The 23,901-nt window shown below is 38.8% G+C and overlaps 1 protein-coding gene across 13 annotated transcripts in view; it reads right to left on the bottom strand.

Moving 5' to 3' along the window:
• ADGRL2 (adhesion G protein-coupled receptor L2) overlaps nt 1–23,901 on the bottom strand; it is a 198,207-nt gene that overhangs the window by 63,717 nt on the left and 110,589 nt on the right. For all 13 annotated transcript variants that reach the window (XM_060202231.1, XM_060202230.1, XM_060202235.1 and 10 more), the window contains exon 3: nt 18,956–19,169. In XM_060202231.1, the coding sequence (XP_060058214.1) occupies nt 18,956–19,169 (214 nt within the window). The remainder of the gene's footprint in view (nt 1–18,955; nt 19,170–23,901) is intronic.

The following is a 23,901-nucleotide window of genomic DNA, read 5'->3' as shown; positions in this document are numbered from 1 at the left end:
ACTATGGGATGCCCTAGTTATATTAAATTAGCAAGAAACTTGTTACCAGACCATATAAAAGACACAGCATAATAAGACATGACCTTGCAAAGCCTTGGAGCCAATCAGTGATATTTTTCATTCCTATAACCCTTGCTAATTATCTGCAAAGTTGCAGGCCCTTTTGTCGTGGGTTATTTTTCTTCAAATTGTGAGGGGATTTTTGGTTTCTAAATATTTAATTAGTCCTGTTATGATAGGAGAATTGTTGTACATGCCAGGCATTTCGATTTTCATACTCTACTCCTTCTAATTATCCTCAGATTTAGATTGGTCATCCCAAATCTTTTCCTTTTGTAATTATTTACTTCTTAAAGATCATTCAGTGAAGAAATATTTTCACCCTTATGGCTCTTCTCTTCCACAAATGGCTTTTCTGGTCTGTTAATTACCCGCTTAGAGGATTAGAGTTCGAAATAATGCAAAAGAACCTACAACTAAAAGGAGTCTTAGAGGGCAAAACTGAGTAAATTGGTTTTTTGTTGATGCAATTTTAAATTCACCTTAAAGATTACTACTCCTTTGGTGGAAATATAATTTCTATGAAAAGGGAGATTATTCCCTAAAATATTTTTGTCTCGTTATTTGATGCTGGTCATTTTGTCACTGTTACAAATCTCTACATATAATGCAAATACATGTCTGGTACAATTGATAATGAACATATTTCTGCTTTTACAAACCTCACATTTTAACAACAGCACAGCAACAAATGTTAACAAAATTTCCTACAATTTTAACTAAAAGCGTAGGTATAAAATTGTAGGATTTCTGGCAGCATGCTTTTATCTATGCAAAACATGAGAGAAAAATTTCTAATTCTAACTGAAGTACTCTAAATTTATTAGTATCTTTCTGTTAATCATCAATTCAATACTTCTACCTTTATTCCCCAACAAATCCATTACTTTTCCTATATGTTGTTCTCTCTTTTTTTTTAATTTCTTTTTTCTTTTTTTTTAATATTTATTAATATTTATTCCCTTTTGTTGCCCTTGTTGTTTTATTGTTGTAGTTATTATTGTTGTTGTCGTTGTTGGATATGACAGAGAGAAATAGAGAGAGGAGGGGAAGACAGAGAGGAGGAGAGAAAGATAGACACCTGCAGACCTGCTTCACCGCCTGTGAAGCGACTCCCCTGCAGGTGGGAGCCGGGGTTCGAACCGGGATCCTTATGTCGGTCCTTGTGCTTTGCGCCACCTGTGCTTAACCCGCTGTGCTACAGCCCGACTCCCTATGTTGTTCTTTCTAACCTAGAAAATTGTCTCTGAAATTGATTGAAACAAAAATTACTATCTGCACACTTCTGCAATACAAAGATCTACTGGGGAAACCTTGTCTCTAAGGTAGGACATTTTTAAAGTATCTGAGGATGACCATATTCCAGAGACATATACATTATGCAGACTAAGAGTATTAACGTCCTCTTATGTATGTGAATATGAATGAAATGTATGTATTTTCAGAAGCATCAGTCAAAGAGGAGGTATAAGCTTAACATGTAAACTGTGCTGGCCAAAAAATATATCTGAATAAATACTTTTCTGATTACCAGAACATGAGATAACCTCTACCATTTTTGGTGACACACAATTAATTTAAAAAGTAATCATTTCCTGCTTGTGAAATTCTATATCTTACATTTCCACTATTAACTAGTTCATCCAGTATTTTCTATGTTTAAGATGAAATATACACTTCCCAATATTTTTACTTATATCCCTTCCCAAATAAAAGTGTGTTGGACACTTTTATTCTATCAAGTCTCACACAATGTTTTTTTCTGGAGTCTAGCTCCATCTTTTCAGTTACATGCTAAGAGTTTTCTAATAAATTCATTAGAATGTTTAGTTCTGTTTATTTCAAAAAGTATTGACTCTCAACAAATAATTTCTAAATTGTAGGTCCCACTGTTCTATATATTTAAGGATTTTTAATCAAGGGAAGAACTAAAAATGTTCTACTGATAATACTAGTTATTTCCTTAATAAAAACAGTGTAATTTTTGTAGCTGCTTACCTACCCCTTCATAAGACAAGAAATACAGAACAAAAGTAGAAAGCTAAAATTACAAGTTCTTGATTTAATTTCTTAATAGTAAGACAGATGAAGGAAAAAAAAAAAACAAGTATCCATAATCTGAACACAAATAACCAAATTCATCAGAGACTTACAAAGAGATACATACTCTGTGGTTTATATACTCAAAGTTAATAGAGTCTCACCTGACTGATAAATATATGGCAAATTTCTCTGGCTTACTTCTGACAAATCAGAAGTAATCTTTAATCATGACAAAATATTCATAATCTAATCCTTTTATCAAATTGACTATCACTGCAGGAGTCTCGTGTGTTTGCACAATTAAAAACCCCATGTTAGCTGTATATAATAAGGCATTACATTTGATGCAAATCCTTTTCTATTGAAATGAGTGCCAAGCTGACAGCAGGAAGCAGCTGATAAGAAAGCAACAAGGCATTGCTGATGGCATTTTTTGATAACTGTACACCTACTCATAAGCATTCAGTCTGCAGCATATTGCAAAGTGTTCTATTTTAAAAAGCACAGATCAAGGAAAGTGTCCTCTTGTTACAGCTCAATCACAAAGGCAAGAAACTATCTTAAAAAGAAAGATGATAGATACAGAGGGAGGATGAAAGATAGGCAGAAAGGGAGGGAGAGAGGGAGGACTTGCTATCTACCTATGACTCTGGCACTAGAAACAGCAATAGAAAACACTATATGGTGCTGTCCTAACTATAGGAATATCTACAGTATTGGCAACATAGCAATATATTAAATAGCTTTCCTCCTTAGACTAACTGAAAGAAGAAAGTAAACATTTTCCAAATGAGAGAAGAAAGCTGATGAGATGCTACCTGGAACAGAAATTCTGAAAAAAATAAAGAAGGTGAATGATTCCCTCAAAGGACACCTTCAATATTTCCTCAATATTGAATGCATTCTCCCATCTCCATCAGTTTTTAGAAATCTTATTGTGTGATCATAGAAACTATGGAGTCAGGGTGAGGGTAGATAGCATTAATGGTTATGCAGACACACTGCCATGCCTGAGGCTCTGAAGTCCCTGGTTCAATCCCCCACACCACAAGACAGAGCTGACCAGTGCTCTGGTAAAAAAAAGAAAGAAAGAAAGAAAGAAAGAAAGAAAGAAAGAAAGAAAGAAAGAAAGAAAGAAAGAAAGAAAGAAAGAAAGAAAGGAAGAAGAAAAAAAGAAACTATGGAATTAGTTCTTTCTGGATAATCTTTTGATATAATCTATTCATCAGATTTATCTTTGAGGAGCTGGCGGCTATTTTAAAAACCTCTGAACCACATGAAGTGCAGAGTTCAGTAGTGAGTTAAAAATGGCTTACCTCTACAAATGTTTGTCTGTAAGCAATACATGTTTTTATCGGTGTATAAAAATACTTTTAGATTATCTTGCAAATTAGCTTGTACATCATACAATTCACTAATGATTTGATAGTATTAACCAATGAATGATACAGACATCCATAACCACAAATTAAAACGGTTTGATTCACCATTTATGGAAATACTTTGTAAAAAGATTTCAAACATTATTAACGAGGCTATAACATACCCAGCCTCAATAATCTTATGTCAGCAACTTGTCTGAAAGATTCAGCTCATAGTGAACTCTTAAAATGTCATACACAAGAGTCTTAAATACTGCTAATATATGTAGACACTTGGGAGTACACAGCTGTGTGCTCTTCTGAATGCTACCATTCATTCACATGCCACAAGATATTATCAGGATAATCATATTAAATTATGAATGACCATGAAAGCAACTTATCACTGAAAAGACAAAATGTAGACCTTATCTGATAAGTTGATTGCAGACCTTTATATGATCATTTGCACTTATTTCAGTTCTTGATAAATAGACCTTTATTCTCTTAAACTAAAGCCAGCAAAACAGCTCAGCTGGATAATGTACCTCCTTAGCTATTCATGCGACCTAGTTCAGCCCAATCCCACTGCAAGGGAAGAAGCTTTGGTACTGGGGTCAGTCTGTCTATCTACGTATGTGAACATGTCAGCCAAGAACAATGAAACCCTGGTGATATACATATATTAAAAAAATCTGTTAGGGAATTTTAGAAGCTTTATAGGTATCAGGAAGATACAGTTAAATATGAGATTATTTTAACCTAATAAAACATTTCTGAAATGTTGTATGTTATAAAGTTTTGTTCGCAGAAGCAAAGTAGTATACTTAGTACTACACACATTATGTTAGGAGTCATGGTCAGTTTATTAAGTGTACTTGGTATGTGTTCATTAAGAAAATGAAGCATGCAATGGGAGATGCAATTAGAAGAGCATTCTAATGTCAAGTCTAAGGTTCCGAGATCAATGCCCAATGCCTCAGTACATGAGAGGTGTTCCGGCTTATCTCTCTCTCCTCTGATCCCTACCTTCCATAATTCAATCTCTCTCACCCTGCTGACACCTCCCTGTCCCCCATATGTAATAAGTAAAACTTTAAGAAAGAAAGGCATTCTTTTTTTTTTATTATTTGTTTGTGTTCCCTTTTGTTGCCCTTGTTAACACTGTTGTGGTTACTGATGTCATTGTTGTTGGATAGGACAGAGAGAAATGGAGAGAGGAGGGGAAGACAGAGAGGGGGAGAGAAAGACAGACACCTGAAGACCTGCTTCACCGCCTGTGGTGGGGAGCCAGGGGCTCCAACCAGGATCCTTACTCCGGTCCTTGTGCTTTGTGCCACCTGCGCTTAACCCGCTACGCCACGGTCCGACGAAAGAAAGAAAGAAAGAAAGAAAGAAAGAAAGAAAGAAAGAAAGAAAGAAAGAAAGAAAGAAAGAAAGAAAGAAAGAAAGAAAGAAAGAAAGATTTCTCTGGTATTTTACCTTTGACCCACGGGTCAACATTTCTATTTCAATAACTTCATTAATGTCAAAATGGCATCAAAAGGTCTGTTCACGGGAGTGGGGCGCTAGCGCAGCGGGTTAAGCACATGTGGTGCGGGCCAACGCTAGAAGAAGAAGCACATGTGGTGCGAAGCTTAAGAACCAGCGGAAGGATCCAGGTTTGAGCCCCCGGCTCCCCACCTGCAGGGGAGTTGCTTCACAAGCAGTGAAGCGACAGGTCTGCAGGTGTCTTTCTCTCCCCCCCTCTCCATTTCTCTCTGTCCTATCTAACAATGATGACATAAATAATAACAATAATAACTACAACAACAAAAATCAACAAAGGCAACAAAAAGGAAAGTAAAATAAATATTTTTAAAAAGGTCTGTTTACTTTTAAATTTCTACAGTCTGCTGAGGCTCAATCATGAGGATTTAGAATTCAATGAATAAAATTCAACCATAATCACAAAAATCATTACTTTTGTACCCAGTAATTCCTCTCCTGGGGATATACTCCAAGGACTCCATAACACCCAACCAAAAAGATGCGTGTACTCCTATGCTCATAGCAGCACAATTCATAATAGCTAAAACCTGGAAGCAACCCAGGTGCCCAATAACATATGAGTGGCTGAGAAAGCCGTGGTATATATACACAATGGAATACTATGCAGCTATCAAGAACAATGAACCCACCTTCTCTGATAAAGATGAGTATGGGATGATCCCACTCATCAACAGAAGTTGAGAAAGAAGATCAGAAAGGGAAACTAAAAGCAGGATTTGAATAAATTGAAATTAGGGCACCAAAGTAAAAACCCTGTGGTGAGGGGGAGGGTGGACATGCGGCTTCCTGGACTGGAGGGGGGGTGGGTGTGGGGGGACACAATCTTTTGGTGATGGGAATGATGTTTATGTACATACCTATTAAACTGTAGTCATAAAAATCACTATTTAATTAATATGAGAGGGGGGAAAATTGATTGTATATCTAACAAAAGGACTTTTCAAAATTAACCCAATTACCAAATAATGTGATGATAACAGTAACTATCCATTGTCTTCTTGAACCCTAAGACAGCAGGAACCTCACATTTCCACTATAGAGCCTAAACTTCCCCCAGTCCTGGGACCCTAGGGTAGGGCCCACTTTCCCGTATGCTTCTCCCAATTCTTATCAAATAATATTGCATCCGCTGATCGCAACGTAATCAACGCAACGATTGCCACCCCAGCATGCTTCACTTCAGACTGTGTCCAGAGACTTCAGGTGTGGAATGACAACCCTTCAGCTTCATCACTCAGGTGAGACCTTCCCTTTCATAGTATTCTCTAATTCCATCCCAGGCGGTTCACTTTCTAACAAAGTCCCAAAACCTAGATATAGACCAGGTTCCAGGAGATAGAGCATATGTTCACAGGTATCCATAAACTAGGGCAAATATATACCTGAAAGCAGTAGTACAATAGAATTTGCAGTGAGTACCCCCCCCCCCCAACACTTCATCTCTACTATTCCAACCTTTGGGTCCATGATTCTTCAACAATTTGTTTGGCTTTGTATGTTAACTCTCTTTTCAGCCACCAGGTTCCAGATGGCATCAGGATGCCGGCCAGGCTTCCCTGGACTGAAGACCCCACCAATGTGTCCTGGAGCTCTGCTTCCCCAGAGACCCACCCTACTAGGGAAAGAGAGAGGCAGACTGGGAGTATGGACCAACCAGTCAACGCCCATGTTCAGCGGGGAAGCAATTACATTCTACCTTCTGCAACCCACAATGACCCTGGGTCCTTGCTCCCAGAGGGATAGAGAATGGGAAAGCTATTAGGGAGGGGATGGGATATGGAGATTGGGTGGTGGGAATTGCATGGAGTTGTAACCCCCCTCCCCATCCTATGATTTTGTTAATGTCTCCTTTCTTAAATAACTAAATTAAAAAATAATAATAATTACCTTTGTTAGAGAAAAAGGACATAAAAAACTCTAAAATGTGAAATGTCATTTTTATTGTTTTACTTAAATTGTGCAAGTAGTTTGTTTTGTTTTTTTTTTTGAAGTTACCTCATTTTTTCCACCATTGGACTCCTATAATGTTTTTAAATAATACTACTGACAACGGTTGTTTTTTATATTTAGTATCAGGATTAACTTTCTTAGAAGGTTGGGTCACTTAGGAAGCAAAATCTGAAATAGAGATCTCTGTAAAAATTAAACAGCGCTCTTAGAACTAGCAGTAAGCACACTAGGGAAGTAGACTGGATCACGCTGAAGTCCAAAACAAGTGAAATTAAGAGCCCAGCAAATCGTCAGGGAGAGAACTCTGGAACAAGAGAGAATTTCAGGAATCTCAAAATAAACCAAAGTATGAGAAGGCCAACCCTTTGTACTCTGGTATTTTCTGAAAACTACTACTTCCGAGAAGGGTTTCAAATCCCTTCAGCCAATGGCAATTTCTGGGCAGGAATTTATAGTGAGGCCACGAGTAGGAAATCCCTTTGCCAAAGTGGGGGAAAAAGATGGAAGGGAAAGCCTGAAGGGCATAAGACAACACTTGCTGCAACACTGTGTTGTAACGACTTTTACGGTTTCAAAAATAGATCTTTCAGTACTAATTCTCATTTTCAAAGATTTTTGCTGTATTTTATCTTCTTGTACAAAGCGGTGTGTCAATCCTGTTTACTAAGTGATATTCAATGAGTTTCCTATAGAGCAATGAACGTTAACAGGCAGCTTTTAATTGGCCCACATAGGAAACCACATTACTATTAATTCCACAGCTACAGGATAAAATAAAACCATTGCTTCTCCAATTCTACAGCAATTAGACCTCTTAGTTATTTCGCTAACTCTGATTCATGATACCCAATGCAGTTAATTATATTTTTTGATGTTAATAGTCTCTGTCAGTCTCAAGCATAACTTCTCTTTGATGAATATTTAAATTCTATTTGAATAAAAATAATCTTGGTTACATTTCACATTCCGTAATCATCATAGCTTAATAAAGGTCTACTCATCAAGAGCTGAAATAAATGTCAATGACAATATAAAGGCTGAAATCAACTTATCAGATAAATACATTTATATATTGAATGACTTATCTATAAATCTAACATGCTAATGTATATTCAGTTGTAAATGTGGTAAGATTCAATAAAATAGATTACTTATAATTTTATTGAATCTGTTACTTATAAACATTCTTTCAAATTACATATAGATTTCTATAAATTGATGAGATCATAGAAGTCTGAATCAAAAGATAAATAATGAAAAATACAAGCATAATCTTTTTATATTTGTTTATTTATTCATTCCCTTTTGTTGTCCTTATTTTTTTATTGTTGTAGTTATTATTGTTGTTGTTGATGTCATTGTTGTTGGATAGGACAGAGAGAAATGGAGAGGGGAGGGGAAGACAGAGAGGGGGAGAGAAAGATAAGACACCTGCAGACCTGCTTCACAGCTTGTGAAGTGACTCCCCTGCAGGTGGGGAGCTGGGGGCCCGAACTGGGATCCATACACAGGTCCTTGTACTTTGCATCACATGCGCTTAACCCGCTGTGCTACCGTCTGACTCCCAACAAGCATATTATTAAATGTTCTAGGAAAAGCAGTCTGGTCTCTTGCTTCTTTTTATTATATTGTTCGTCTGTTTCCAAGAGTAGTAATTAAAAAAGTTATTTACTAAGAAGATATGGATTAAGTCTACAATAATGGTCATTTTTCTTCCACATAAATAAGTGAATGCTTTGAAAAAGTCACGAGGGCCAGCAAAATAGCTCACCTGGGCAGTGTGATACCTTGCATACGTCTGACCCAGGACTGAGCTTGAGAAGACTCAGTGCTGGAGTTCTTTCCCTCTCTTTGACTTGCTCTGTCTGAGGAAGTCAGCCCAGAGTCGTCAAGTCCTAAAGATGGAGATGACCCCAAAACAAAAATTTCCTCTAAGTACCAATAAAGTCTATAAGAATAATTACAACAGGAAACTCTCAATCTTATTCAATGTTTATTTCATTACAATTTATGTAACAAACAGATTAAAATAAACACCATCCTCTCAAACAATGAGTTCATCCGATGGCTTCAATTAAAAAGGGGGGGGGGGAGTGAGGGTGTATCAATTTCCTGGTTAAAAAAAAACATCAGTATGGTGTACTGCATAGGAAACACTAACTGTAAAGTGACGTAACAGCAAGGGAAACAAAATGGAAAAAAATAGCCTCCAGGAGCAGTGGATTCTTAGTGGAGGCACCGAGTCCCAGAAAATAACCCTGGAGGCAAAAAAAAAAAATTAAAGTAAAAAAAAAAGGTATAGAAAAGTTTCCAATGGAGGGCATGGGATACAGAACTCTGGCGGTGGGAATTGTACCCCTCTTATCCTAAGCTCTTCTCAATCATTAAATCAATAATAATGAAAAAGAATTGTTACTAATTTTCATTTGAAAAGAGGAAACAGAAGACTCTGCTGTAGAGCAAAATCTTTGACACAACACCCCCCCCCCCCATATTTGACAAGCAGGTCATAAGGGGTATTTAAACAATTTATTTGTCTTTTACAATATCTTAAATTTATTAGTCATAGTTTCAAAATAAATCTGAAGGTTTAAAATGCTCATATTTTATTAGCGTCAGTAGTTTCCCTTTCTTATTTATTTATTTTTATTAAGAATTTATTTATTTACTCATGAGAAAGATAGGAGGAGAGAAAGAACCAGACATGACTCTGGTTACATGTGCTGCCAGGGATCGAACTCAGGACCTCATGGTTGAGAATCCAATACTTTATCCACTGCGCTGCCTCCCAGGCCACAGTTTCCCTTTCTTATAATGAGTGCTTTGGTTTTAATGCCTACCAATAAGTGATATGCAAAGTTTGTGTACAATTAAGAGTTTTAACAGTTATTTATTGATGTACTAAGGTCTGAGAGTCTATACAAGTAATCTCTCAAATTCTTAAGCAAAATGAAGTGCTTATATTCCAGTTGTCTTGAAACCAACCAAGAGTGAAAGAATTAGTGGGAATCCATCATCAAACACAAAATAGCCTAAATACATCACACAGAGATGACAAATTAGTAACACCCAAGTTACTCATTTTTTTCTCCAGAAGCATTTCATCCTAATGGATAAAATGCTGATAAACCTGACAATATAGTCAGATAAAAACACACAGGGAAACAGCATAAAGGTAAGAATATAATTTTCCAGAAACAGTAAATTTAGATCCTACGGGAGTAAGCAGGTATGTTGAGGAAAGAAAAAAAGAGAGAGAGAGAGAGAGTGTAGTGGTATATCTTAGTATTCATTTATTAAAAAAAAAAAAAAGAAGAAATCACAACCCTTAAAACATTGTAAAACATCAAGTTATATAAGAGGACAGATTTGGTCTAATCATTTCTTTTAAAATGCCATTCGTAAATCAGCAAAGTAAGAACCTGAGAAAAGTTTTTAAGTTTTAGGTTTTTTTTTTTTTCTTACTTATGAAGACTAGGATGGAGACACACACACACACACACACACACACACACACACACACACAGATATTTTCATACAGCCTGACTTGGGTGTAATGGTTTTTCATGAAGACAGAGTGATCAATATGAAAAGTTAAGGTTTTATGTCAAGGAAAATATACTCACACTGACAAAACCCTGACTGCATTTTAATAGATTTTCTGGGTTAAATTTATGAGAAGCTTCCAATCTTCCTTCTCGTAGGAAAAATTTTGTGTAAAGCACTAAAGTAACTCATTTTTAGACAAATTTTCAGTTAATATCTATTAATATTTGGAAAATAATATATATGCAGCTCAGATAAAAGAAATTTTATGGGAGTCTGGCGGTAGTGCAGCAGGTTAAGCGTACGTGGTGCGAAGCACAAGGACTAAGGATCCTGGTTCCAGTCCCTGGCTCCCCACCTGCAGGGAGGTCACTTCACAGGACTGCAGGTGTCTATCTTTCTCACGCCCTCTCTGTCTTCCTCGTCTCTCTCCATTTCTCTCTGTCCTATCCAACAACACCAATAACAACTACAACAACAAAAAAATTTACTTAAAATAACTATCGTTCAAAAATGTTTTATTTTATTTTTTTAAATGTTTTATTTTTTTAAATGAGAGCTACACTTAGATACAGAAACCTAGAGCAGATATATGGTACTAGCTAGTTGCTATTTTCAAGAATATAACAACTGTTTTTGAGTTTATTTACTTTCATGTGTGTGCATGAGACAGACCAGAATACTCCTTCATCATTTTTAATGATGCATTATTTTGTCTTTCTTGTTCTTATGCAGGGTTAGAAATCAAATTAAGGATATTTCTCATACAGTTCTTATAGACTACTTCTCACCACCCCCAATTTTTTTGCTTGTTTATTTTGTATAGAAACAAAGAAATTGAGATGGAAGGGGGAGACAGAGGGAGAAATGAAAGGCACCAACAGCACTGTTTTGCTAATCATGAAGCTTCCTGCATTGGGGCTGGGGGCTTGAAGCCAGGTTCTTGTGGTGGGAACACATGCTGTCAACCAGGTGTGCCTCTACCTGGCCACACAAATCTAAAACTTAATAAGCCTGTCTGGGTTCTTAAGTCCCAGTTACTCCTTTGTCTTTGAGCAATTTCCATACATAAAAAGGGATGGAACCTAATTTGAATAAATCAAACAAAATATATCTTTTATCCCGTAGAGTCACTACTCTTGTATTCTTGAGTATGGTACAAATTACTTTTAGAGTCTCTTTGTGTTGACAGAAATACAATGATGCCTATCTGATTGAAAACTGGGCCCATGTGCACCAGTTTTAACATGGATAAGGAGATCAGTAAATAGTTCATAATTTCTGACTGCTAGGTGACACAGACCTTTGGTGGTGGGAATGGTGTTAATATACACACCTATTAACCTATTCATAGTCTCACAAATAACTAATTAATTAATATGGGGGGAATGGACTGAATGTCTCAAAAAAGGAAGAAAAAAACTTCACATATTAGAAAATATAATCTAAGGAAACAAACTATCTTGATGAGAAAAGACAAAAAGGCTTCTAGAGTGAATTACAACAAAATGGACAGTTACAAATTGTACTGCGAGTGACTAGCACATACAGAATGCCAAGTAGAATTTATCATGTCACTTTAAAACCAACCTAGATAGTAGTCAAATGCTAGAAAGAGCCAATATTGCTAGCAAAATTCTGAGTTACTTATTCATCAAATACTTCAGAATTTTTCTTTAATAAACTCAAAATGTTAAAACTGTTTCATATTTTTAAGTTGCCCCACTATGACTACCTTTAAAGAGTGCTATATAAATTATCTTCTATAACTGCTTTATAAAATATTAAGCAACATCTCTTTTTAGGAAAGAAATTCTCTCTTCGGATGAGCCATTTGGTATACTCAGAAGACAAGTATCTAGGAGATCCTTAACTTCTATTTAGTTTTTAATGTAAAGTTGGTTTCAATTTTTTTTTAAATTATCTTTATATATTTGATAGAGACAGCCAGAAATCAAGAGGGAAGAGAGTGATAGAGAAGGGAGAGACAAGGAAACACCTGCAACACTGTTTCACCACTCACAAAGCTTTCCCCTTGCAGGTGGGGACTAGGGCCTCAAACCTGGTTCCTTGTGCATTGCAGTATGTGTGCCCAACTGGGTGTGCCTGGACCTGGCTGGATTCAAATTTTTAATTTTTTTTTTTAATTTTTTTTCCCCTCTTGTTGCCCTTGTTGTTTCTCATTGTTATTGTTGTCATTGTTGTTGGATAGGACAGACAGAAATCGAGAGAGAAGGGGAAGATAGAGAAGGGAGAGAAAGATAGATGACACCTGCAGACCAGCTTCACGGCCTGTGAGGCGACCCCCCCCCCCCCCCCCCGCAGGTGGGGAGCCGGGGGCTCGAACCGGGATCCTTAAGCCAGTCCTTGTGCTTCACGCCATGTGTGCTTATTAACCTGCTGCGCCACCGACGGCTCCCGGCTTCAAATTTCTTAATAAGTGAAATAGGAAACTGAAGGTGGATGATTACTTGCACTTTTACCATCACTACCGCCATCTGAATCACAACTGTAGTTACTTTTTAATAATCTTTACTCATTCTATTACAAGAAAGAGAAGAGGAGACGAGGAAAGAGAGAAAGAAGGTAGCAGAGTAACACTCAGCTCCGGCACTAGGTGGTACCTGGGATTGCACAGGTTTTGATTACTGTAAATCTAAGATTGCCAGATTGTAGCTTGATAAAGGTAAGTCACCTTATTTGTAAAAGAGTTAAATTTGGAATTTCTATTTAATAGTTGTTTTTTTTGTTTGTTTTTGTAAATATGTATGTTGCAAAGGGAAGGACCAAAGTATCAGTCTGGTATAAGAGATGTTAGGAATTGAGCAACCAGTCTGCTTAGTTACCACTCTCCTTGAAGTATATTTGAAAACCACAAAATAAACAGGAGCAGCAATCCACACATGCAACAATTATTCAGTAATAACTCGCCGACAATAAGACTGTCAGTCTATGTTTCTTATATTTGAAACTATCAGTCTAATATGGGAGACTTCATGAAAGGTTTAAATTCTGATATGCACAGAATGAATTACTTATAGTCACTATGAAACTCCTTTTAAGTCATCTTAACATTGTTAGTACAGTTTTCACATTTAAACTGCCACTGTATTCATTAAAAAATAATAATAAATGGTGGTGGGAAATGTGAAGCTGTATCCCTCTTATTGTATGGTTTTGTCAATGTTTCCTTTTTATAAATAAAAAATTAAACAAGAAATAAATGAAATGGCTTAAAAATGGAGTTTCCTCATTTCAGTTATGGAATTAAAATTAACCCCAAATATGCTCTTAAAAAACCTAAATTGGGGAGAGAATATATATATATATCTCCAGGGTTATCGCTGAGGCTCAGTGCCTGCACTACGAATCCGCTGCTCCTGGAGGCCATCTTTCCCATTTTGTTGCCCTCATTGTAGTTGTTATTGTTGTTATAGCTCTTCTTATTGTTGTTGGGATAGGACAGAGAGAAGTTGAGAGAGGAGAGGAAGACAGAGAGGAGGAGAGAAAAATAGATACCTGCAGACCTGCTTCACCTCTTGTGAAGCTACCCACCTGCAGGTGGGGAGCCAGTGGCTCCAACCAGGATCCTTAAGCTGGGCTCTGTGCCATGTGCGCTTATCCCACTGCGCTACCACTCAGCCCCGGGGAGAGTATCTGAATAGCAAGGATATAAGACAGATACTTATATGGCTACAAAGATTTAAATAACCCCAAAACTTATTTTTTTAAATATTAGAAAAAAAAAAAAAGCAGCCCAGGAGGGGCTGGGCAAAGGCCCACCTTGTTAAGCCTAAACATTATCACATGCAAAGACCAAGGTTCAGGTCTCCAAAGTTTTTAAGCACTATGTGAAAAATTTTTCCATTTCAATTTTCTTCTGCTTTATTGGGTGTGGGGTTAATGGTTTACAGTACAGTAGTTGACACATAGGCAACTGTATTGACATCCCTAATCCACTTTTCTAAAGAAGGTAAGTTATTAATAGCAGAATATTTCAATGGACAGACCTAAAATTGGACACAGTCCACAAAGAATCTCAGTTAGGATTAAGAAAAAATTTTCAAGTATTATACAAATGAGAATATAAGTATACATTTTTAATAGAAATATTTAAGTTGTTGAAATATTCCTCATGAACTGAAATTATTGTTTTTTTATATTTACTTGCTTATTTTCCCTTTTGTTGCCCTTGTTTTTCATTGTTGTTGTGAACTGAAATTATTTTTATTTATCTTTTACCTGCAGGGTTATTGCTGGAACTCTGTGCTGGCACTACGAATCCACTGCTCCTGGTAGTCATGTTTACCCATTTTGTTAAATAGTACAGAGAGAAACTGAGAGGGATAGGAAAGACAGGCAGAGAGAAAGACACCTGCAGACCTGCTTCACCACCTGTGAAGCGACACGCCCCCTGCAGGTGGGGAGCTGGGGGCTCCAACCAGGATCCTCCTGCCCGTTGCTCTTTGTACTGTGTGCGCTTAACCCCCTGCACCTATGCAAGGCCCCCTGAAACTAAATATTTATATTAAAGTCTTTTCAGAGTAATGTATATGTTCTTTGGTTTCTTAAAAGCATCTAGATTGGGAATCGGGCGGTAGCGCAGCGGGTTAAGCGCACGTGGCACAAAGCGCAAGGACTGGCATAAGGATCCAGGTTCGAGCCCCCAGACTCTTCACCTGCAGGGAAGTCGCTTCACGGGCGGTGAAGCAGGTGTCTATATTTTTCTCCCCCTCTCTGTCTTCCCCATCTCTCTCCATTTCTCTCTGTCCTATGCAACAACGACGACAACAAGAATAACTACAACAATAAAACATGGGCAACAAATGGAAATAAGTAAATAAGTAAATACATTTTTAAAAAGCACCTAGATCGTCATCAGTATTTTAGAAAATACTATTTAGGACCCGGGTGGTGGCAAACTCAGTTGAGTGCACGTTACACTCTCAAGGATCTGGATTCAAGGCAGTGGCTGGTGCCAAACTACAGAGAAACAGCTTCGGAAGTGCTCTATCTGAAAACTAAATCAATAAAATAAAAACACTATTTCCGGGAATCGGGCGGCAGCGCAGCCGGTTAAGCGCAGGTGGTGCAAAGCTCAAGGACTGGTGTAAGGATCCCAATTAGAGCACCTGGCTCCCCACCTGCAGGGGGGGCTCGCTTCAGAGGCAGTGAAGCAGGTCTGCAGGTGTCTACTTTCTCTCCCCCCTCTGTCTTCCCCTCCTCTCTCCACATCTCTCTGTCCTATCCAACAACGATGACATCAATAACTACAGCAATAAAAAAAATAATAAGGACAACAAAAGGGAGTAAATAAATAAAACTAATCCTGGGGCCGGGTGGTGGCGCACCTGGTTAAGTGCACGTTATAGTGCACAAGGTCCGGGGTTCAAGCCCCTGGCCCCCACCTGCATGGGGAAAAATTCACAGCCGTGAAGCAGTGCCACAGGTGTCTGTCTCTCTCCTCTCCTCTATCTCCCTGGCCCTCTTGATTTCTGGCTGTCTCTATCCAACAAATAAATAAAGATGATAAAAAAAATTTTTAAATACTACTCCCATTTATGTGGTAGCAATAAAAATGCTATTTTATATTTTATGTTAAAATACATGTTTTCTATGAACAAAGATTTACAGTAGATTTTAGGCATTTCTTACAGTATGTGCTTTAAAAATATCATTTTCCCATTATTTTCTTCATTGCCCCATGCCACCTGCGATACTTTAATTGTACCTAGTCTAATTAGTCTACAACCTAGAAAGTTCCCTGGTCCACTTTTATATATAGACTAGCAAATAGGCTAGAAAACCCTGCAGCTAGCCCTTGCTTAGTGACCTACTTGTTTATCTTTAAGTCCCATCCCCCCAAAACACACACACACAGTTATGACTCAACTGTGCGGCAATATAAGAATGTTTGACTCCCAAATCTTCGTCTGCACTATTCCAGCCTTTAGGTTCATGATTAGTCAACTATTTGTTTGGCTCCATATGCTAACTCTTCTTTCAGCCACCAGGTTCCAGATGCTACCATGAGGCCAACTGCACCTTCCCAGGCAGAGGATTCCACCAATGTGTCCTGGAGCCCGCTTCCCAAGAGCCCTGCCCCACTAAGGAAAGAGAGAGTCAAGGCTGGGAGTATGGATTGACCTGTCAATAACCGTCTTCAGTGGGGAAGCAATTGCAAAAACCAGGCCTTCCACCTTCTGCATCCCATAATGACCCTGGGTCCATACTCCCAGAGGGATAAAGAATAGGAAAGCTATCAGGGGAGCGGAGGGGATATGGAGTTCTGGTGGTGGGAACTGTGTGGAGTTGTACCCCTTTTATCCTACGGTTTTTGTCAGTGTTTCCTTTTTATAAATAAAGATTTAAAAAAGAAGAAGAACTTTTGCCACAAAAAAACAGCTCATCTCATATCCCCTCTCGCAGTTTCGGGCTCACTCCTGCAATCAGTCAGTGTACACAGCCTGCTATACTGGAACTTCTCATCTATATAACTGCACATTACTGTCCACCGCACAGGAAAATTTAGTTTCTCTACTTTTCTACTGCAGTGCAATATACAGCATGCTACATAATAAACACAATGTAATAAATGATGCAAAGGCGATAGTAAACTCTCTCAAGATGGTTGGTACACCCACGACAAGTACAGTGCATCATGCCTGAAATACCAGAGAGGCTAATCATTTATAGAGAGGCGTTCAGGAGTGGAATTCAGTCACTACTTATAAGAGGACTACCTGTGTGAGATATTGTATCCAGAGGGAGAAAAGGCTGAAGGAGAAGGTGAAATGGTATAAAGGCAATCCTTTCTTAGTATACATATATATAAAGCAGAAATTTGCAACAGAGGTTGTGAAATTCAAGTTTTTCTTCAGAGTCTCTTATGTTTCAATTAAGCTTGCAAGTTGGGATTGCAAGCTAAGAAACTGTGGAAAAGTAAGCTATAATTTCAATCATAACTAACCATCATTTAAAATTTATGTTCAATAAAATTTTACTTAAGACACCAATTTTCAGTGTATTAAAATTCAGGGAAGAAGTAGCAAGACAGTTCATCAGGGTGGGTGTCCCCTTTCTCATGTGTACAACCCAGGTTCAAGCTCAACTCCCACCAGATTGGAGGAAACTCCTCCCATATGCTGTGATATCTTTCTCTCTCTTACATGGTCTCTCTCTGTGTCTCTCTTTATTGAGATGGAAGGAAAATAGAAAGGGAGAAAGAGACAGACACTTGCAGCCCCGCTCCATCACTCGTGAAGCTTTCCTCATGGCAGGTAGGGGCCAGGGGTTGAACCTGCGTCCTTATGCATGGTAATGCATGCACTTAACCTGGTGTGCCCCTAACTGGCCCCCCTCTGTCTCCCTATCTGAAGTATATCCAAAGTAATGAAGCCACACTGATGACAATCAATAAAATCTAGGAGCTGAAAAGGATGCTGAGAGCTGTGTCCACTGTATTGATAAAGAGGTGTTGCCCTACTTGTCTGTAGTATTTTTTGTATTCTGTCATGGACGAGTAGAAAAGCAACTGATTAGTGAAGATAAATCAGGGAGGTATCTTAAAACTAACAGAATCTTCTAACAAATTACTCTAAAAAACACAAAAGTAACCAGTGGTATAATACCCAAGCACATATATGTGTATTTTATATACAAACACACACATATACAGAGCCCCATAAAAATATACAGCAATGTGCTTTCTTAATTTTTATTTGCCCAATTTTTTTAATGATCAAAATCAGAACAATTGGAAGTAAATACTTCATAATGACATATTTGAATACATGTTGCTTTCCCCAACATATAAATTCTTAAAAACAACAAATCAACTAAAAAGTAGACCCCCCCCCAAAAAAAAAAAAAGAAACACCACCCTGAGTAGACATCTCACTAATGAAGAGATACAGACTGCAGACAAATATATCAAAAGATGTTCAGCAAGATATCACATTAGGTAAGTGCAAGTTAAAATATGATGAGCAATTGCTAGATAAAAATTAAAATGTTGGGCTGTAGCGCAGCGGGTTAAGCGCAGGTGACGCAAAGCACAAGGACCGGCATAAGGATCCCGGTTCGAACCCCGGCTCCCCACCTACAAGGGAGTCGCTTCACAGGCGGTGAAGCAGGTCTGCAGGTGTCTATCTTTCTCTCCTCCTCTCTGTCTTCCCCTCCTCTCTCCATTTCTCTCTGTCCTATCCAACAACGACGACAACAACAATAATAACTACAACAATAAAAACAACAAGGGCAACAAAAGGGAATAAATAAATAAAATTAAAAAAATTAAAATGTCCAAAATCAAAAATGTGAATAGCAAAACCTGGTGGCGGTAGGGGGAGCAGGAATACTCATTCACTGCTGGTGCTGGTGCCAAAAGGGCAGGCCTACTTTACTAACTTTAAGAGATGAAACAGACCCCTGAGTGTGGACTTTACCTTTGTGTCATGATTTTGAAGGCATCTGGGAGGTAGCACTCTATATTTTCCATCTGAAATGGATCAGCATCACAAATCTTGTTATCTGTGCGACCATAGTTTGCGCTCTCAATCATGATGACGTCACTGCCTGGACACCGTAGGTCTATGGGATAACCTTCACAGGATAATTCTCGCCTCACTAACCCAAATGGTAAAGCTGCTCTGCTGAAACCTGAAAAAGAAAACAAAGAAGAATAGAAATAAACAACTCATTTATAAAGTATCCAATTTTAATAAGGCATTTTTATTTTATTTTTTATTTATTTATTCCCTTTTGTTGCCCTTGTTGTTTTATTGTTGTAGTGATTATTGTTGTCGTTGTTGGATAGGACAGAGAGAAATGGAGAGAGGAGGGGAAGACAGAGAGGAGGAGAGAAAGATAGACACCTGCAGACCTGCTTCAACCGCCTGTGAAGCGACTCCCCTGCAGGTAGGGAGCCGGGGCTCGAACCGGGATCCTTATGCGGGTCCTTGTGCTTTGCACCACCTGCGCTTAACCCGCTGCACTACAGCCCGACTCCCTTTAATAAGGCATTTTTAAGCGCTGGGATTCATGGTTATACTCATACAAATTATGTTTTTCAAGTCATCCACAAATACATTTCTTAAATAATTCCCTGTTTACTCCAAGACAAAAATTTATTACCAGATTTATACCCACACACATAAATGTAATACATACACATACACAAATCTTTATCTGGATTCTTCGACTTTTAAAAATATTTCCAAATTACCCTACTGAAATACTTACTGCTCACTACATTCACAGTCAGAAGTTCTTTCTAATCAAACCAAGAAAAAAAAAAAGACAAATGTCATCAGTAGATATATACAGGTTTTACAAACACTACTTATAATAACTACCATGAAACAGTTTTCATTTGTGAAATGGAGTAAGAATTTTGTTGTGGACCAACACTTTGATAGTGTACTTGCTTTGTCATGCCTGCAAGCCAGATTTGATCCCTACCTCCACCACATTGAAGAAAATTTCTGTGCTGTGTTATCTTTCCCTACCTTGCTCTGTTCTGGCTTCTATTTAAAGAAAGCTTTAAAAAAAAAGGGGGGGGGGGTTTCAGGCTGGAGGGAAGCCCCAGCAATAACCACAGAGAAACAGATTCTTTGTTGCACACTGTGCTTATATCCTTATATGAAGTTTGCATACAAAGTACTGTTTAAAGTACTTAAAAATACTTTAAAGTAGTTCAGACGTGGTGGCACATGAACAAACCCCAGGGGCAGGATGATGGCGCACCCCACCTGCAGGGAGGAAGCCGCACAAGCAGTGGAGCAGGGCAGTAGGTGGTATTCTTTCTCTCTCTCCCTCTGTGTCTCTATCAGCAAAAGAAAAGAAAAAGAAGGAGAAGAAAAAGAAGGAGGAGGAAGCTAAGGAGGAGGAGAAGGAGGAGGAGGAGGAGGAGGAGGAAGAGGACGAAGAGGAGGAGGAGGAGGAGACCACCCATGATCTTTATCTGGAGATCTGGAATCAATACGGAGTGGTAGGGCTGCAAGAGGACCAATGTCCTGTCCTGAAGAGAAAAATCATAAAAGGATAAGGGTGGGCTCCCACATATGGTGGGGAAATCTGAAAGTATACCCAGAAACAAAGTAGTCTTGTAGGGAGTCCGGTGATAGCACAGTGGGTTAAGCGCACGTGGCACAAAGTGCAAGGACTGGCATAAGAATCCTGGTTCGAGCCCCCGGCTCCCCACCTGCAAGGGAGTCGCTTCACAGGCGGTGAAGCAGGTCTGCAGGTGTCTATCTTTCTCTCCCCGTCTCTGTCTTCCCCTCCTCTCTCCATTTCTCTCTGTCCTATCCAACAACGACGACATCAACAACTACAACAATAAAACAACAAGGGTAACAGAAAGGGAATAAATTAAATAAATATTTTTTTTAAAGTAGTCTTATAAAATACCATTTCCTCAATAAAAAAATCAATCTTTTGAAATAGCATCAATGAGAGAATCTATCATCACATCAACGTTCAAAAGAGCCTATGCTACTCTAACCCAGTCGATGAAAACTGAAACACTCAGGGCAAATTGCTCTGGTGGTCAGTGACATTATCTACAAAATGGAGAAGAAACATCTGTGACCTCCCTACCTGTGTGACTCGAAAATTAGACTTTATTGTGTAAAATTATGTGCATAAATACTTAAATAAAAGCTGTGATCTGGGGGTCGGGTGGTAGCGCAGCAGGTTAAGCACACATGGCGCAAAGTGCAAGGACTGGCTTAAGGATCCCAGTTCAAGCCTTCCAGCTCCCCACCTGCATGGGGCGTTGATTCACAGGCAGTGAAGCAGGTCTGCAGGTGTCTTGTCTTTCTCCCTCTCTGTCTTCCCCTCCTCTCTCAATTTCTCTCTGTCCTATGCAACAACAATGACATCAATAACAACAACAATAATAACCACAATAACGATAAAACAACAAGGTCAACAAAAGGGAAAAACTAGCCTCCAGGAGCAGTGGACTTGTGGTGCAGCCACCTAGCCAAGCCCCAGCAATAACCCTGGAGGCAAAAAAAATAAAGCTGTGATCTGAACTTCTGTATGGTATATTAAGCAGAATAAGCACAAAGCATAAACCACTGATTATGAATGTGAGGCAGGGCGGGGGGAGTTACAAAATGGAATAAAAATTAGAAACTTAAAGGCAGCATAATGATTATGGAAAGACTTCCAGGTCTAAGGCACCAAAGATCTCAGGTTTAATTTCCTGCACCACCATAAGCCAGAGTTAGAGACAGAGACAGAGAGAGAGAGAGAGAGAGAGAGAGAGAGTGTAAATTTAGACTTTAACACAAGAGGTCTATAACTGAGTATAGAATGAAGTCAATCATCACCAAACATAATTATCTGTGAGAATTATATCTTTGCTGTGATTACTACGACGGTTAGGAACAAATCTCGAAAATTTCACCATTGCCTCAGTTTTTATTTATTGTTTAATTGCCACCAAGATTACTGATGGAGCTCAGTACATGCTCCAGGCTCCACTGCTCCCCGTGGCCATCTTTTTCCTTTCTGTTTTATTTGATAGGACAAAGAGGCATTGAGAGGAGAGGGAAAGAAAAAGATGGGGAGAGGGGGACAGATGCCTGCAGACCTGCTTCACAGCTTGTGAGGCATCCTCCCTGCAGTGGAGAGCAGGGCTTGAACCTGGGTCCTTGCGCTTGGTAACATCTACACTCAATCTCTGGCCTTCTCAGTTTTAATTTTTTATCCTATCGCTATTCACCGTTAACTCCACTTAAAACAGGAAAAATATAAGCAATATTTTCTATCTCTAATCTTTGAATTACTCTGCATGTTATGGATTATCCTTGCACCCATTTCTGTGTGGGGAAAATGTTATTCAGAAGTAAATTTTATCAACTGGTAAACTTCCAAACTGAAGAACTAGGTTAAAGTCCAGATCAAGCCAACACCAAAACGTATTCTCTATTTCTATTACATAATCTCTCTCATTAATTCACTGAAACAGAAAGCTACCTGGGTGAACATTCGTTGTCATTTTAAGAGCTAAGTGTTCTCCAAAAGTTATTGGTTCACACATTGCTATGATTTAGAAAATCAGTGGCCAGGGGGTCTGGTGGTGGCAAACCCAGTTGAGCTCACACATTGCCATGTTCCAGGCTTCACAAATACTGAAGCAAGTGGCAGATCTCTCTCCCTCTCTCCCTCCCTCCCTCTCTGTCCATAGGAGAGAATGAATGAACGAATGAATGAGGAAAAATGGATGCTGGGAATGGTGAATTCATAGCGCCAGCACTCAGCTCTAGCAATAACCCTGGTAGCAGTAAATAAATAAATAAATAAATAAATAAATAAATAAATAAATAAAGTAGTCCTCAAATGTGACTGACTTTTCAGTTTTTCTAAGAAAATTAATGGTGTAGTTGTTAACGAAGAGAAAACGGAAGGACATAATTTGCTGTGTGGAAATCTTCAGGTGATAGTAGCCTACCCAAAAGGAGGTTTTCACATGGAAAGGTGAAAGGATTACTCAGTTACTAAAAAGACTTGAAAAGATGGGCTTATAGTAAAGCAGACAGGGAAGTGGAGCAGAACAAACATTAACGCAAATCACAAACAGGCCCACAAGTTTGAAAATACATTTGGATAGGTTATCATTTGCTTTCTTCCAACTTCTGACCCAGCAATGCATCATCACCTGTACAAAGGGTTCACTTCACACTTACGGTAGTATTATTAAATGTCTCAATTAAAAATAATTTGCAGGGCTTCAAAACCTGACAAATTTCGGTGGCAAAAGGTGTGTGGAATTTCAAGTAAGTGACATGTAAACGAAAACTGCACATAATTTTAAAAGAAAAATGTAAATCATTATGCCTTCTTTATCTACTTCACTATTTCCCTCAAAACTTTAAAGAGATTTGAGCTCAGTCTCTTCCACTGACAGATCAAAAGATGCTTTGAGGGGCTGGGATGTAGCACAGTGGGTTAAGTGCACATGGCAGGAAGCATAAGGACCTTTGTAAGGATCCCGGTTCGAGGCCCTGGCTCCCCATCTGCAGGAGGGTCTCTTCACAAGTGGTGAAGCAGGTCTGCAGATGACGGGCTAGCTTCGCGGGCAGGCGACGGCTAGCTCAGTCGGTAGAGCATGAGACCCTTAATCTCAGTGTCATGGGTTTGAGCCCCACGTTGGGCGCCATTATGCCGGGTTAGCTTCGCGGGCGGGAAAGAGAGACGACCAGGGACTCATGGCTGAGTGGTATGCAGTTCAGTCTTTATTCATGTGGAACGCAGCGCAATCTAAGCTATCTCTAATCATAATCCTGTCCTTCTCAATCCTGAGGCGGAAGAGTCAGGTCCGAGGAGGATGTACGTAGGATAGGGGGTGGGGAGAAGGAAAAAGCGTGCACAACAGTGAGGA

The sequence above is a fragment of the Erinaceus europaeus genome, chromosome 11, assembly GCF_950295315.1.
Source record: "Erinaceus europaeus chromosome 11, mEriEur2.1, whole genome shotgun sequence".
Lineage (NCBI taxonomy): Eukaryota > Metazoa > Chordata > Mammalia > Eulipotyphla > Erinaceidae > Erinaceus > Erinaceus europaeus.
The sequence above is the reverse complement of the archived record's forward strand: the minus strand, read 5'-3'. Positions and strand labels throughout refer to the sequence as shown.